This window comes from Myxocyprinus asiaticus, chromosome 3 (assembly GCF_019703515.2).
Source record: "Myxocyprinus asiaticus isolate MX2 ecotype Aquarium Trade chromosome 3, UBuf_Myxa_2, whole genome shotgun sequence".
Classification (NCBI taxonomy): domain Eukaryota; kingdom Metazoa; phylum Chordata; class Actinopteri; order Cypriniformes; family Catostomidae; genus Myxocyprinus; species Myxocyprinus asiaticus.
Genome location: NC_059346.1, coordinates 44,573,385 through 44,589,412, shown reverse-complemented (window position 1 = coordinate 44,589,412; position 16,028 = coordinate 44,573,385). Strand labels below are relative to the sequence as shown.

At 38.0% G+C, this 16,028-nt stretch overlaps 1 protein-coding gene across 2 annotated transcripts in view; it reads right to left on the bottom strand.

The window, feature by feature from the left end:
• Nucleotides 1-1,472: 1,472 nt before the first annotated feature.
• Nucleotides 1,473-16,028, bottom strand: part of LOC127430857 (SET-binding protein-like) — a 91,681-nt gene continuing 77,125 nt past the window's right edge. For both annotated transcript variants that reach the window (XM_051680986.1, XM_051680994.1), the window contains exons 3-4: nucleotides 11,552-14,930; nucleotides 1,473-5,205 (exon numbers count right to left, since the gene is read on the bottom strand). In XM_051680986.1, the coding sequence (XP_051536946.1) occupies nucleotides 4,682-5,205; nucleotides 11,552-14,930 (3,903 nt within the window). In that variant the 3' untranslated portion in view covers nucleotides 1,473-4,681. The remainder of the gene's footprint in view (nucleotides 5,206-11,551; nucleotides 14,931-16,028) is intronic.

Here is a 16,028-nt window from a genome sequence, read left to right as displayed (position 1 = left end):
AATGGCTGGGATTCAGGCCAATCCGTTTATCTCTACTATGCAGTGTTGTAGTAATGCAGAGAGTGGGACTGCATGAGGTGTGGAACTTGATGAGCAGGGATTCCCTCTACTAAACTGCACATGGACACCAATTACAGAGACAGAATACAGTTGCTCGCTGTTAAACAGAAATATATAACAATATCTGTGCAAATGTACTTTTATTCTAGTTTTAAAGAAGTGGTTATTGGTCATAATTTGAATGTAAACTTGCAGGTGTACACTATGACATATGAACTATAAACATAAATTCATGTCCATTATGGTACTTAGCAAAAGTACTTTTCCTGTAATCAATGCATTTACATGTTGTAAAAATATGGCAGAGGCTATTTACACAGCGTGTATCCACACAGTGGTGGATACTGTTTGCACTCCAGCGTAGACACTAGCATACACTATTTAAATTTAGTCTAAAAACATATACTATTATAAAATAGTATATTTATAGAATATATAACATATATAGTCTGTATTACATATAGTCTAATAACATGATACTGTACAGTATATAGTACAATAACTAGAATACATGCTATAATAACATACTAACATTGTATTTGCTTTTAGTATAATAACAATGCTGTACAGTGGCATGAAAAGTGTTTGAACCCTTTGGAATTAGCTGGTTTTCTGCATTAATTGGTCATAAAATGTGATTTCATCTTCATCTTCAAGTCACAAGTATTGATAAACAACCAACTAAATCGTCTACATTTTTGGACAGGTAAATATCCAAGCTCTTAGAGACAGCTTTATAAACCTTTATAGCTTTATGCAAAGCAACAATTCTTGATCATAGATCTTCTAAATATATATATATATATATATATATATATATATATATATATATATATATATATATATATTTTTTTTTTTTTTTTTTTTTTTTGCGAGGCATGGTTCACGGCAGCAGATGCTTCTTGTGAATAACAAACTCAAAATGTTTGAGTGCTTTTTATAAGTCAAAGTAGCTCTAACCCACACCTCCAATCTCATTTCATTAATTGGATGCCAGGTTTGCCAACTCCTGACTCTAATTAGCTTTTGTTGTCATCATTAGCCTAGGGGTTCACATACTTTTCCCACAGCCTGTGAATGTTTAATGGGATGTGTTCAATAAAGTCATGAAAGATTATAATTGTTTGAGTGTTGTTAGCTTAAGCACGTTGTTTGTCTATACTTGTGACTGATGAAGATGAGATCACATTTTATGACAAATTAATGCAGAAAAGAACTGTATATTTAATATTGTATTTTATATATAGAATAATTACAAATAGTTTAATAAGATTACATACTGTAGGGTATAATAACAAAGTATAGTAGTTATATAGTGGCCAAAATACTGAATAAAACTATTGTTTTGCTCAGTGTGACTAGCATACTGAGTCAACAAGTATGCAAAAATGCAAAGAAACGATAAACAGAAGTGAGCTCTCGATAATTTCATTTATTTATTTTTTTGCACAACGAATGACATGAACAAGATCAACTGTTTTTTAATTGCTCAATACTGTTCACCAGAGATGGATGCACAAAACTGAGCTTTACAGTAAGAAAAGGGAGAAATAAAAAAATAAAACTACAAGATCATGAACGGCAAACATGACCAAACACATGCAAGCGTATATGTATGTACATATGTACAGCGTAGTACTTGTATTTATAAACATGTCTGTACTCACAGTTACATAAAACATGAATGTGTATACATACATTCTATGTACAATGTATATGTTTGTGTATATCAGTATTTATTCTTTTTTTATATTTGTCCATTATTTGCTGTTTTTAATATCCATACAGTGTACAAAATGATTTATTACAAAAAACAAAAAACATATCAAACAATGTATAAGATCTTATCCGAATTGAAATGTAATACTTAAAAATTTGTAGGCATACAATCAAAGAGGGCATGCAGACACAGAAAATGGTCATAACACCATATGTATGAATTACAAATTTGATAAGAGATAAGATAAGAGCTTTTGTTGTGTCCTTGTCAGGAATATTACTTTTTGATCAACACTTCATTTGTGTTATAACTTCATTAATAACAATACAAATTAAAATATGATACTGGTGACGACATTTGAGCAGATAATATGGTCTTGGTGACTGTTAATATTTACTCGACACAAACAGCATGTAATAGAGATGCTAATGTTGTTTAACAGCAAAAAAATAAAATAAAAAATTTACACCTTAACTTCACAAGGCACCACTTTTCAGCTGGTGGAGAAAATATATCTGGCATTTTGAAACCATAGAAGACAAGCAAATTTGAGCTGCCAGGCCTTGATACCAAAGCCACTTCTTGACAATATCATTTTTCCGAAAACTGCTACGGTGTACATTTTGATGTCTTTCGGTGCTTAAAGCACTACTATAGGTCAACAATTTTGGCAATGCTTCCAGGTGGTTAGCAGAACCGGTCCAATTGGGCACATACTACAAAAATGTCCTTCCAGACCAGTACAACTGGCTGAGACAAATAGCTGCCAGCATATATTATTTCTTTTAGCTTAAATGCACTTTAAGTTATCACAAGGACATAATGCTTCATAACACCAAATGGCATTTTAAGCCCATATGTGTCCTGCTTTGGACAACTGTGAGTTAAACATATTGACATGTTTCTTACTTCTTAGGCATGACTTATGCAGCTATACAGCAAACTAGATAGGGTAGACTATTTACGGGGACAATTTAACATTCGATTAAGGCCGCACTGCTTAGATGGTATTTTCTTTCTCTCCCCTAGACAATGATTAGAATTGCAAAAAAAAAAAAATGATAGTCAGTTTCAGCACAACTGACAATCTACTGATCAGTACAACTATTCAGATTTCATTAAGACCACTTCATCGTTTAAACTGGTTCAAAGAAAACGGAAAGCTTACAAAAGAGTAGATGCAAAAAAGCCTCAGTTGATTCACAGCATTAACCTGGTGCATAGTAAATAAGCATGTATTAATGTCAAAAATCATGGTGAGTTTGGTTATAGAGTTATTTTGTGTACATTTAGATGTGTACCATAGATGCTATCTGTTTACTGAACTATTACAAAGTTTGGTAAATATATAGTAAATGTATTTATAGTCAGAATAAAGCCTTTTACAGCAAGACAACTGACCTGCAAGGTCTAAGTGTATTGAAACGATAACATCTAACACATTAAAACCAGGAGAGAAAAAAAGATTATTGTTTATGCACATTCTTGACTGATATCTGAAATGTCCCTTGTACCTGAACATGTTATGGATTCATAGACAAACATAAGGCACATATATGAAGAAACAAACAAACAAACAAAAAAAAAAAAAACTAGAAATTAATCACAAATGGAAAGCTATTCAAATTAGAACCTATTCTAAAATAGCGCAGGACACATTTTTGATTAGTTTGCGATGTCCTGTGTTTGACACCTAAATAGACTTCGGTGTACATTCTGGTTCCTATTTTTTACAATCCAAGCAACAGAGACATCAACAAATAACCACACCACCACACTTAGTATCCATTCATAGTAATATATACAAGCAGCTAAACTGAAACGCATCTATACTATGATACACTGACTACACTGAAACTTTGGTCATGTGGATATCTAATACTGACAGGTATATAGACATACTATTATTGTTTAGTTAACAAGAGCAGGCACATTCTCAAATAGACTCTGGAGAAGGCAACTCAGTTGCTCAGTTGAGCAACCAAGCAAGAACTTGTTTTCCAGTCAGATAATGAAAATATTGTCCAGATGCTCACTATTGCATAAAGCGAGAAAACCAACACTGTGACACTGTGTAATACTTCGCCCACCTAAAGTTGTTCTACAAAAGAAATAAGCGCTTTGTTGTTTTTAAATGCAACCGTAGCATTTTTCTTCTAGCATGCTGTGAAGTAGTGTCTACAGGTTACTTTGATTTATTTCGCTGTCGTTTGTCTTCACCAACCCTTCAATCTACAGTGATTCCACTTTGTTGAGATTACATTAGTATGTATGTTTCTCCATTTGAACATAAGCTTCCTAATGTCACATCTACTTCTATTTGGTTAAAAAAAGAAAACAGGAAACATTATTTCAAACATTATACAGTTTTTGATTTGATATGCTGACAGTATAGGTAGATCTAAAATACTTGAAAATGTTTGTAGAATATGTAACTATGTACAGTCAAACTATAGCCATCAAAATGCCACTGAAAAGGGTTTCATTCAAAAGTATTGCCATTAGTTCATGCCTGGAACACACCTGAGCACAGGCAAATGTATGTAAGTGTGTGTATGCAAGTTAGCAAGTTACCGGTGACCTGTTGTTTGAAATCAACCTTTGCCAGAAGATCTATACTTTGTGCTTGAGTGAAACAAAAACAACTAAGAAAAAAGTACACTGTTTCTTTTATACAAGTTCATTTACATGTGCTGGTAGATTATGGCTAAAGCCATAGTTTCAATATCTTCATGATTTTCTCCTTGAGACAAAAAATTCTGAAACTGAAAGTGGAGCTCTTTAGACCACAACCGTGATCCAAATGCTCAGCAAATGCCCATTAAAATGTGTCAGTAGACTCAAAACAAAGCGAAAAAAAAAAAAAAAAAAACGATACAGAGACCCAAGCAAAAGGCTAACTCACAGTGCACTGTTAGAACCTCTAAAATGAGAGGCAAGATTAGCATCTACACTCCTATTCCCTCTGCCTTTGCGATTAGGACGCTCTATTTGAAGCTCTGGCTGAACTTTGTGCCACTGCGTGCCTCCCTGCGTGGACTGTGGGCTGGGTTGGGATCTGGCCATGTTAACCACTGACTCAATGGCGTCAGTAATGGAATCGTGATTGGAGAACTCAAGCTGAGCAGGCACCAGACCGGTGTGAAGATTCCTCTTCCCAGGAAGGTCCACACACTTTTCTAGAACTGGCATCTGCCCCGGCAATCCCTCCTCGAGAGAAATTGGCTGCTTCCTCGGCCTCCCCCTGCGTCTTTTCACTATATTATTCCCTGTCTTGGCTTGCCTCTGAAGCCTCTTGACTTTCAGAATCTTGTTGACGTGATCCAGGTTCTTCTTTGTTGTGATGATCTTGGAGAAGGCCTGCATGTCACACTGGATCTCCTCCACCTCATTATGCTTGCGCCTTCTCTTGAAGGAACTGGACTCTGGAGAAGAAAGAATAAAGAAACAATGAGAACGAGAGGTACCGGAAGTGGCAGCCACATTCAAATGCGCAAATGAATTATCCCGAATTATTGTTCACTTAATGAAATACAGGAGTCCCTCAATTTCAATGACTGACATACCGATAACCATAGCAGGGTGATTCTCACAAATAACCTGTCATTAAAATGCCCTGGTCCTATTTGACTCCAAAATCAAAAGAAACTAAGAGAAATTATATTTTGCATCAAGAAAATGAAGGCTACTTTTACGGCCATTCCAATTCTTTACATTGTAATATTATTTTCATGACACTTGTACACATTTGACCCCCAATGCTTATTATTGCAACACATAAAAAAGATGGTCTCATCGTCATTACCGCAACGTGAAAAAAAGAATTATATATTTCAATTTCTTTTTTTTTATGTCTCTGTGGTGGTGGGGGTGTGGTTGAGCGCTGGCTTGTGAATGGAGAGCGAGATCAGGAGATGAGAACGGTAAGGATCACCACCTGTCAATGATTGTCTCTAACATCTGTTTGTCATTGCACTTAAACTCGCTTTTTATCAAACTTTAACAACACAGTCTCTGGGTGTGCAACTCTGTCTCTGCTCACTGGCATCTGGCTCACTCTTAAATCCGTCTCCAACTCTCACTGCAATGACAAACAGCTGTTAGAGACAATCATTGACAGGTGACGATCCTTACCGTTCTCATCATGGCATGGGATGGCATGAGGGTGAGCAAATGATGAGAGAATTTTCATTTTTGGGTGAACAATCCCTTTAAGCTGGGATACGATAAATAATGTTTACACTGAAAAATGACACATCAGCTTTAACCTAATATAAGCAATCATAAAAATATTGTGGTCTGGTAATTTTTAGTGAACTCAGTCGACGGGGACTTCGTGCTTTGTTTATGCTTTAAGTGGCTGCTTTTAAACAGGGCGCCCTCTCTGGACTGGGTTGAATGGGTTACTACTAGACTACAAAACTGATTGGAAAAACTACAGTGGCGAGAGACAGACTTACATCAAAATTTGCGAACGAGTAAAGACACCTACCACTTTCCATGTGATTTAGTTGCTCTACACTTAGAGAAGGATCATTAACAACTAGCTGTTACTTTGGTTGTAGAACGCGATTGTCACTCCCGTAAATACCCAAACTCTGTGGCCCTGTTTACACCTGGTATCAAGTTGTGTTTTGGGCAATGGCAAAACGTTTTGAGATTTGTGCACTTCAACCACATTTGAGGGTGGTACAAAATGCACGTGACCACATTGGACTCGTAGTATAAACACTCATCCATTCAAATAGCAGCAAAACAATGCGTACTTACCTGTCAATCGCTGTATTAAAAAAGTAACAAAAAGACTTCGCTAAAATAAATGAGAATCCTGCTTGAAACATCACATTATATTAAATCAAATATGATTGGGAGAAACGGTGCAACAATTTTCATGCATTTTTCTTGTACTTTTTTGCGCTTTATCGTCATCATGAAATGAGACCTGCCCCTCGAAATCTGCATACAAGCTGTGAAAAGTGACAGATATTACGACCAGGTGTAACAGTGATGTCTCTCGTCTGGCCACCTGTGATCGGATCGCCAAAAACATATCTTAAGACAAGGTGTAAACAGAACTGGATTATACACTCAAATAAGAGTGACAAACGTATTTAGCTGCATTGTGCACATGGTCAATGAGACACTGATTATGAAAAATGTGCAGTACAATAAGCATTTGGCCAGTCATTTCATCTGGCTAGTCGAAGCACTAATATTTCTAAAATAAACTCAGGACCGCTGAGTGAGTCTTGATGTATCCAGCCAGACTGAGAGAGATGGTTAATGACATGGCAATTCAATGTGTCAACACTCTAATTTGTATCAGCACATGTGTAAATATTCATATTATACTAAGGTTGATAGCAATCAATACATCCAGATTTGATGAGCTCAAGCAGTTTATCATAATCGCCTGTCAGTCTAACAGAGTGAACTGTTAATAAACTTACACTTAGAAAATGCCCCACGAGAGGGGAGAAGTCTGAAGTAACAACTCACTTAACACTTGACATGTGGATAACTGCATGCATGCACATAATGGGGAACATAATTAGGGAACAGAGAAGCCTCCCACTTATCAGTCCATCAGTGAATATAGTCAGTGTTCACATCCACAGTGAATAGATGTGTCTGTAAATGTGAGTAATGAACTATGGGGCCTCAGATACATTTGTGATTAATTTACTGCCTCTACACTTCGCATTGGAGCTTTGGAAGGAAGCCCAGACAAGAGGATATGCTGGGTTTCTGGCAGCCGCATTTGAAATGAGTTCATACAGCCTAAAGCTGCCTAAAATGTATGTTGCACATCTAAGATCTCTCCTGCACTCTCTTCATATCTCTGGAGTGGTCTCTTTTTCTCTCTTTTCTTGTTGATTACCACTCCATCTGGTAGGTTTCCATGAAAACAAACAAGAGCTGTAATTCGTGGAAGATGTTTAGAGCTGGATAGGGATCTGGGGCATTATATGCATTTCCAAGTTTCTCTTATGAGTTTGCAGAGAGTGCACCTGGGCAAATATGCTCCATGATTGAGTGCAATATATCATTCCTTTAAGGAATAGTTCACACAAAAAATCAAATTCATTATTAACACACCCTAATATTGTTCCAACCCCTAGGGCTGAAACGATTATTCGACTCACGAATAATTAGATTATCCCTCACCCACGCTTGCTCCAGTTAGACTATAACATGATGGCTCACTCATTATGAAGTGAATCATAATACATGTGTGTTGCGGTGTGTATCTTATTAAGAAGAGAGAGTTTGTTTTTTGAGAGTTAAAGATGGATCGATGTGAACAAAAAGGTGAGAGGGTGGTCTTCGCCCATTATCTACACTGCCCATTATCAACTAAATACTTTTTTGATTTTTTGTTGTTTTGGCTTGTTAAATGTTTAAAAATATCTAAAAATCCTTAAAACAAGATACATTTACCTGAAGCAACATATAATAGATTTACATTTGCTTTCAGAAAATATATCTTGAATATAACTATATTTTGACTTTAACAAGTGAAAAACAATACACTGATATACAAAATTCACTTATATTCAAGATACATTCTCTGAAAGCAAGTCTAAATATATGTTGTTTCTCATGTAAATGTTTTTTGTTTTAAAGATTATTAGATATTTTTAAAAGGAAAACAAGACAAAACACTTGATTACAATATGAATTTTTTTACTGAATTAAATATAATTTTCCCTCTTTAATTCAATGAATGTCATTTAGAGGTATTTTTTAAAAGATGATTTTGTCCTCTTTATTATTAGTAAGCATATTTATTACAACCTTTTAAGTCAAGGTACAAGCTGAATAGCCAGTTAAGAGTTAATGATTAATCGTTGCAATAATCGCTCGAACAGTCAAATAATCATTAGATTAGTCGATTATCAAAACAATCATTAGTTGCAGCCCTAAATCCAATATAACTTTTTCTCTTTCGTGGAACACAAAAGGAGATGTTAAGCAATGCTATTTTAGTCCCAGTCACCTTTTACTTTCATTGCATCTTTTTCCATACTATAAAAGTAAATGGTGTCTGAGGCTGTCATTCTGCCTAACATCTCCTTTTGTGTTTCACAGAAGAAAGTCATACAGGTTTGAAACAACATAAAGGTGAGCAAATTACAGAATCTTAATTTTTGGGTGAACTATCCCTTTATATCCTCATATATGCATGATATTCTTATTATAAATTGAAGTGCAATGTTAAATCGAATAGCAATCAGTCTTTCCCTCACTAACTCAACAACAGTAATCATCATTCAGTTGCAAAAGATTACAAATCACCAGGGCTGGTTTGGATACAAGAAAAAACAAAAGAGGGAAAAAAACTTGCATGGGTCACTAACCAGCTGTGCATGGGCTCCTTCAGCCCATTTGGTTTCAATAAAGTAATACGTGTGCCTGACTAAACATGAGCCCTTCCCTCTCTGGCCTCAGTTTATCACTGGGAAACTCGCAGAGTCTTCCCAAGTGCCAACAAATCATTGGACAGAGACATTCATTTTCAAAGGGAGCGTCAAAACTCATTTATTCCCTGAAATCTCTACCTGCAACCTGCACACAATGTTTTCATTAGAGGCAGCAATTTATGGACTTGGCTACTCGCTGTCCCCACAGCTCCACTTTACGTGGTAGTGGAGGCCTACTTCCTGTTGTCATGGCAACCGAATTCCACAGTTCAAAGGTAAACTATACATATATATATATATATATATATATATATATATATATATATATATATATATATATATATATATATATATATATAAGAAATCCAGTAGTGTAACATCACACTTTTGGCCCTGCATATTCTCTACAGCAAGCAAATAACACGTTTATTCCATGAAATCCTTGATAAAGGGATAGTTCACCCAAAAATGTAAATTCTGTCATAATTTATGTTGTTCCAAACCCTACTGACTTCAGTGAAACACAAAAGGAGATGTTCGGCAGAATGTTAGTCTCAGTCACCATTCACTTTCAATGCATCTTTTTTTACATATCATGAAAGTGAATGGTGACTGAGACTAACATACTGCCTAAAATCAACTCTTGTGTTACATGAGGGTGAGTAAATGATGACAGAATTTTCATTTTTGGGTAAACTATCCCTTTATGCAGGTGTGTAGACCTGCTTAAAAATCCTTATTCACAACTAATATCAGTAACGGTTGTGATAGGGGTTTCCTTGCTTGCTGAAGTAAAAGTTGGAGCAAAACTTGTATGCAGTGTAAAAAAGGTGAAACTGTACCAGTAAGCTTGATTAAAGAGAAATCCTTTGTGTAATTCCTGTTCTAGCAAATGAGGGGCATTACATTTAAAGTTTAAGCCAGCCTTACCTAAAGAGGGCTTAGAGAGCTGAAAAATCTGTACATGGAGTGCCCTGTCAGAATTTCAATCCATACCATATGTGCTCACAGCTATATGATGATTTAAAGCCTGTCAAGGGGGGATATTTCTCATGGAGACATACAGCCTTTTACATCACCTTATTCTTTGTCAAATTTACCTATGAGAGTCAATGCATTAGCTAAAATTCCTCAAGATCAATAGTTATAAGTTTTAATGTGTTCCTTTTGCTCAACAGGTAGAGCATGGTACAAGGAACACCAAGGTCAGGGGTCTGATTCCTAGTGAACACACACACTGATAAAATGTATACCTTGAATGCACTGTTGCTTTGGATAAAACTAAAAGTGTCTGTCAAATGCATAAATGTAATGTAATATAAATGTAAAGATCTGCGAATGTAAATTTTTTGATAAATTAAAGACTTAATAAATGATTTCTAGTTTTTCAACTTGCTAAAAATTTTTTATAAAACCTTCTTAGTTTCGATTAAGACAGTCAAGCTGTGCAACAATGATTTTAGGTTTAATATATCGCAAAACATCTGCCCAAAACTAGACATTCCCATCATAATGATTTATAGCCTTATTATAAAAAGTGTGCATTTGTCATGCCTTGAATCTGCAGCAAATAGATCTAATTAATCGTAAATGAGGTGTGACCTTAAATGCAAATGTGGGCATTTAAAAGCCTCACTTTGCTGAAATTTATTGCATAAGAGTCATAATGCCACTGGCAAAAAATTTAGCAATTGTGTCACAACATGCATATCTGTGCTTGAAATCAGCACAGACGTACACCTTAATGGGATGTGTGTTATATTTCTCTGTTTAAGAACAACAAACTAGGTCTTTGAAGCGCAGAGTTAATTCACAGAGGTAGGTGGTAGCAGGCAGAATGTGAGTCATCCTCATAGTTCCCCTAGGGGAGTGAAAATGTAATCTAACTGTGCCTAGGGCTTGCAATTCCCCTTCAGTGGAGTAGACTGGATTCATTAAACCTCTGGCTTCTCTCCAGCTCTTTTAACAAGAGGCAAGGTTTTTTATTGCATGTCTGTAGAATATAAATCAAAACGTGTGAATAATATATCTCTAAGAAAAAAAACATTGGCAGGCAGGGGCGAAAAGGGAGGAAAGAGAAATTTGTGAAATATATAGTTGCCTCCATCCATGCATTACATTTTCTTTGCCAGATGTACTGAGAACAGGATACAAAACGTTCTGAAAAGGACATTTGTTCCTCTAGACTTTGTATTCAAGATTAAGAGGTTTCATATGTAACCAACGAATCACAGCTCGGTAATCAAAAGAGTAAACCAAAATTATTTAATTTAACTGGAGGCAGTTATGCTTGCATTGGATGAATCTAATTTTTCAATGCATTACTTGGTCAAATATATATTTTTACCTGCTACAGCTGCGTTCGGGCACTGGTACATCTGCTCTGCCCTCTCATCTCTACCTCGTTGGAAAGAAGCCATGCTTTCCTCTCTGAACGATGCAAAGTCCTCCAAGCTATGCCTCCTCTTGTTAACAATGGAATCATCATCCCCTAAGTGCTGCCCCTTGAACAAGTCCAGTGACTGATCCTGGCTGGCCCGCAGTCGCTCATGTGGTTGTCTAGTGCAGATGTTCAGGAAGTTGTTCAGTGTCTCTCCTCGAGTGCGCTTGCAATGCTGAGAGTCAGATAAGGACAATGATGACAAAGTGTCTACTTCAAAGAAGTTCTTGGAAGCTTGTGGTGAAGCGTCTGTGCTTTGCTTGCCTCTTGGCTTGTCCTTCAGTTTGGACAGAGAGTTCTTCTCTAGTCTCTCGTTTAGTAGGCTGAGGAAGGCAGGACTCTGGGTTCCACTGAAGAGTCCACCAAGTTCCTCCATCGGTGGGATGTACTGGTCCTCTTTATGTTTGTGCTTGGGCTTGTGTTTCCGTTTGTGGAGACAGACACTCGACAAGCAACTTCTCAAAGGGTGATGGGAGTCACTCATTCTGGATGAAGGCATCTCATGTGGCATACTCTTTGCTCTATGTCTGCTAGTAGCAGCAAGACTGGAGGATGCACCAGGGTGGAACTTTGGTGGAGGGACTGGTGGCCTCATGAGAGGAGAGCCTGAAGGTCCAAGTGCATGAGATAAGTACAAGGGTGAATGGTACTGGCCATAATAGCCCATGTTTATCATACTTGTGGCAAGAGGCATGGATGTGTAAGGCATTGTGTAGGGTGCATAGTAACTGCCACCAAGCACTGGGCAGCCAAACCCTTGAATGAAAGGCATCTTTGATAATGGCTCATTTGATTTGGCCGGCCTACCACGCCTCCTCTTTGACTTTTCTGAACTCCTGCGAAGATAGTGCACAGGATCATAGGGATAGTATGGAATAGGATAGTAGTGGTCAAAGTTGAGACGGAAGATGCTGGGATACGAATTCTCCTGGTAGTACTTGCAACTGCGGTGGGAGATTCGGAAGACCTGGAATTTGCTAACCAGCTCCTCGAGGTCAGCAATAAACTGCAGGTCGTCCCGGTTCTGGAGGGCCTTGCGCTTTCTCCGATGCTTCTGCTTCTTCAGACTCTCTTGAGCAAAACAATTTTCCACAGCAACTGCAGTGGTTCGCTTCTGGTAGTGCCCCCTTGCGGCTTTGCTCTTTGCTTCGAGAACAGCAGCCTCTGTGGCATCGAAACTGCACAGATCAAAAGAGTATCTCCTGCGAGATGCTGGGCCTTTCTCGGCCTGGTCTGATGTGCTATTGTTGTCGGTGCCAATTCCACTATCACTAGGGATTGTCTCTTCACTGTGGGACTCACTAACTGGAGACAGTGTTACTTCTTTGATAGAAGCCACTTCAGACAGGTGAGATGGTGAGTTGGCCATTAGTCTTGGGGGAGAAAGCTTCCAGTTACTACCGAGCAAGCCCTTATGGGTTTTTGAGGGCAATGCACTGATAGGCTGTAGATTTGGCATTGTCTTCAGGTCGTGCTGGCTGGTATCTGTGGTGGCAGGGTGAGACATCCCACCTGCTGCAGAGTGAGCAGAGAAAGAATGCATGACCCTGGGAGAAGGCATTCCGGTTGCAGATGATGTATTAGAAGGCACTAGAGGGTTCTCGAACGGACTGGAAATAGGCAACAAGTGCTTATCACTGGCTTTGTGCTCATTTTGCTGGGCTTGCTGATCAGCTCTGGGTTTCCTTCCTCGCCTTTTGCCTGTGTAAATAGTTCCACGCTTGCTTACATTGATTTGCTTGCCATAACGGGCCTCGATTGTCGATGCCACTGTTGACATGGCATTTGAAAACAGAACATTGGACTTCAAGGCAAGATTGCCAGAGCTCGAAGTAGACAAAAGTTCATTCAAAATGCTCTGCATCTTCACCAGTTTCATTTTCTTAGTTGCCCTCTTTTTAAGGACACCTTCTTGACCTGATTTCTTGAGTTTCAACTGCTGTGCAGGAGATGGAGAATTGTTTAAGGCCAACTGCACCAATTTTGACATATTCTGCTTTTTCTTTCTCTTTGAAGTGCTTGATGAATCTTGGGCTATAGGACTAACGGGACTTGTTGTGGTTCCTTCGTGAATCGTCTCCACGGTAAGTAATGGCTGCTTCTTGGGCCGCCCACGTTTCTTCTTTACTGGGGTTATGACTGTCAAACTGTTTGTGTTTGTGTAGAGTGGGCTGGATGGAGTAATAGGGAAGGCAGAGGGTGGCTCTTCAATAGAAAGAGATTGATTCACATCTTTATGTGGAGCAGAGTTCTGGGACTTTAAATAAGACCACCTGTCCTTGACCTTGGATTGCCTAGCCTCTGTTTGCTTGTCAGGGTCAATCATTGATCTTGGTCTCCCAGCTGGGATTTTCCTCTGTCTATCCTTAAATATTTCAACATCATCAGTCATTGTCCCAGCACTGTCTTCCTCTGTCTCCCATATATTCACACCAAACTGTTTTGGTGCACTGAATTCTATATTGTTTGTCATTTTAGGTTTGGTGCTACCTTGGTCAGCTTTATCGGTCTTCTCTACTTGGTGTGTGGTTGGTGGATCATCTAATAAGTTTTTATCTTCTGCAGTTTTTCGATTTCTTCTCTTTCTAGTCTTAGAATCATTTGAGTGATGAATACCACCACTTGACAGTATCTTATTTTCATCATCCGCCTTATTGCTTAACTTATCAGGCTCCTCTTTCTGAAATTCACCTTTATCAGAGTTGTAGGGTTGTTTATCCTTAGTACTATCTTGAATTTCGGTATCTCTTTTAATCTTTTTGGCCCACTGAATGTCTAAATTAAGGGTGTTCTCTGTCTTGGCCTTCACTGGGTCTTTCCTTCCATATTTCCGTTTGATGTTCCCGAACACTTGCTCGGTGACTTCCTGCAAACATCTGTCCTTGCTGAAAGAAGAGTGTGTCAACACACTTGAGTCAGTTGGGGGAATCATTGCTATATCAGCTGGAGATGATGCTAGTGAGTCAGCGCCTGGGGAAGACATGGCAGAGGCAAAGAGACTTCCAGATAAACCCTCTGTGACCTTTTTAACTTGCGTTTTTGAGAATGGGATGTTGGGCTCTGACAAAGGGCTCTTGTGAATGGATGCCATTTCTCTTTTTGATTCTGGTTCTGTCCTGTGTTGCTCTTGGGATGCTAAATCTCCAACAGTATCCGATGACTTTGTCCAGTCAAGGTGGTGAATGTCGTTGCTTTTAGACTCATGCTTTGGTTTTGTGCTCTCCCTAAGGCCATCCATTATCAAGTCATCAGTTTTACCCACACGTTTATAGGTCCTTTCATAGGTCTGAAATTGAAAGATAAAAGGAAGAATTTAGAAAGTGGACCTACATTCAGGGTTCCCACACCTTTCCATAACTTTACCAGTTGTCTGAAAGAGACTGTACTCAAAAACAGCAATTTCTAGACAAAATATATAAGAACTTAGCATAACTAGATAAATGTATATTCACTGTAGAAATTACCATGACTTTTCCACGACTTTATATGATTTTCTTAATTTACATGAATTTTCCAGTCCTTACAATCACACTTTTGATGTTTTTCCATTACACCGTACGTTAAAAAAGTGTGCTGTGCCATAATCATACAAAAGAACCACATATTTTTTTCCTCCTGAGGAACATAACTGGATATATGAAGGAAAAAACAAACAAAAACAAAACACAAACTTCATCCTCCTACACTAGGTAGTTTCACACCCTATGTCAAAAAACTATAACTAGGAACCTACATGTTGTTACTGATAACAACTACTGTTTTGCTGCCAAGTTTTCAGCTCATGTGCCACACCCAAAGAAAAGCATAAAATACTGTGCGCCATTGTGCAAGCCTTTGAGACTTGTGGTTTGGTCTGTTAGAAATAACGTATTGCAAGATCAGCACTTGATACTAGGATATGTTCTGTAAAGCCATCCTGTTTTCAAAGCCAACAGCTACAGGCAGTAATGAAGTTTAACCACAGTTTTGTTTTTCTGCAGGTCAACTTCCATTTCAGAGCTCTGCAGCTGAGGCTCAGGCAGTCTATGCTGTGGTTTCAGATTAGTTTACATCCGGGGTCCCAATGTTTTCAACAGGCTCACATCAGGCTCTCAAAAGACCAAAAGCAAAATGTATATGGAAAATACAAATTCTACTTTTTTTATATTACTGTGTAAAATGGGATTGGAAAAACAAAAAATAAAATTGAGAATCATACAAAGAGTCTTTATAGGTAGCTTTAAAGAAGAATTTATGTATGTTCCCTCGAAACATGACATCCTGGAGTTTTGAAAGGCCTGTCTCCAAACAACAGTGAAAGTGAGCTGAACTGTAGACAGCAGAGTAAAAGCACAATCCACTTACAAATGAATCACCTGCTTGTGGTAAAATCCCAGTCACCTCT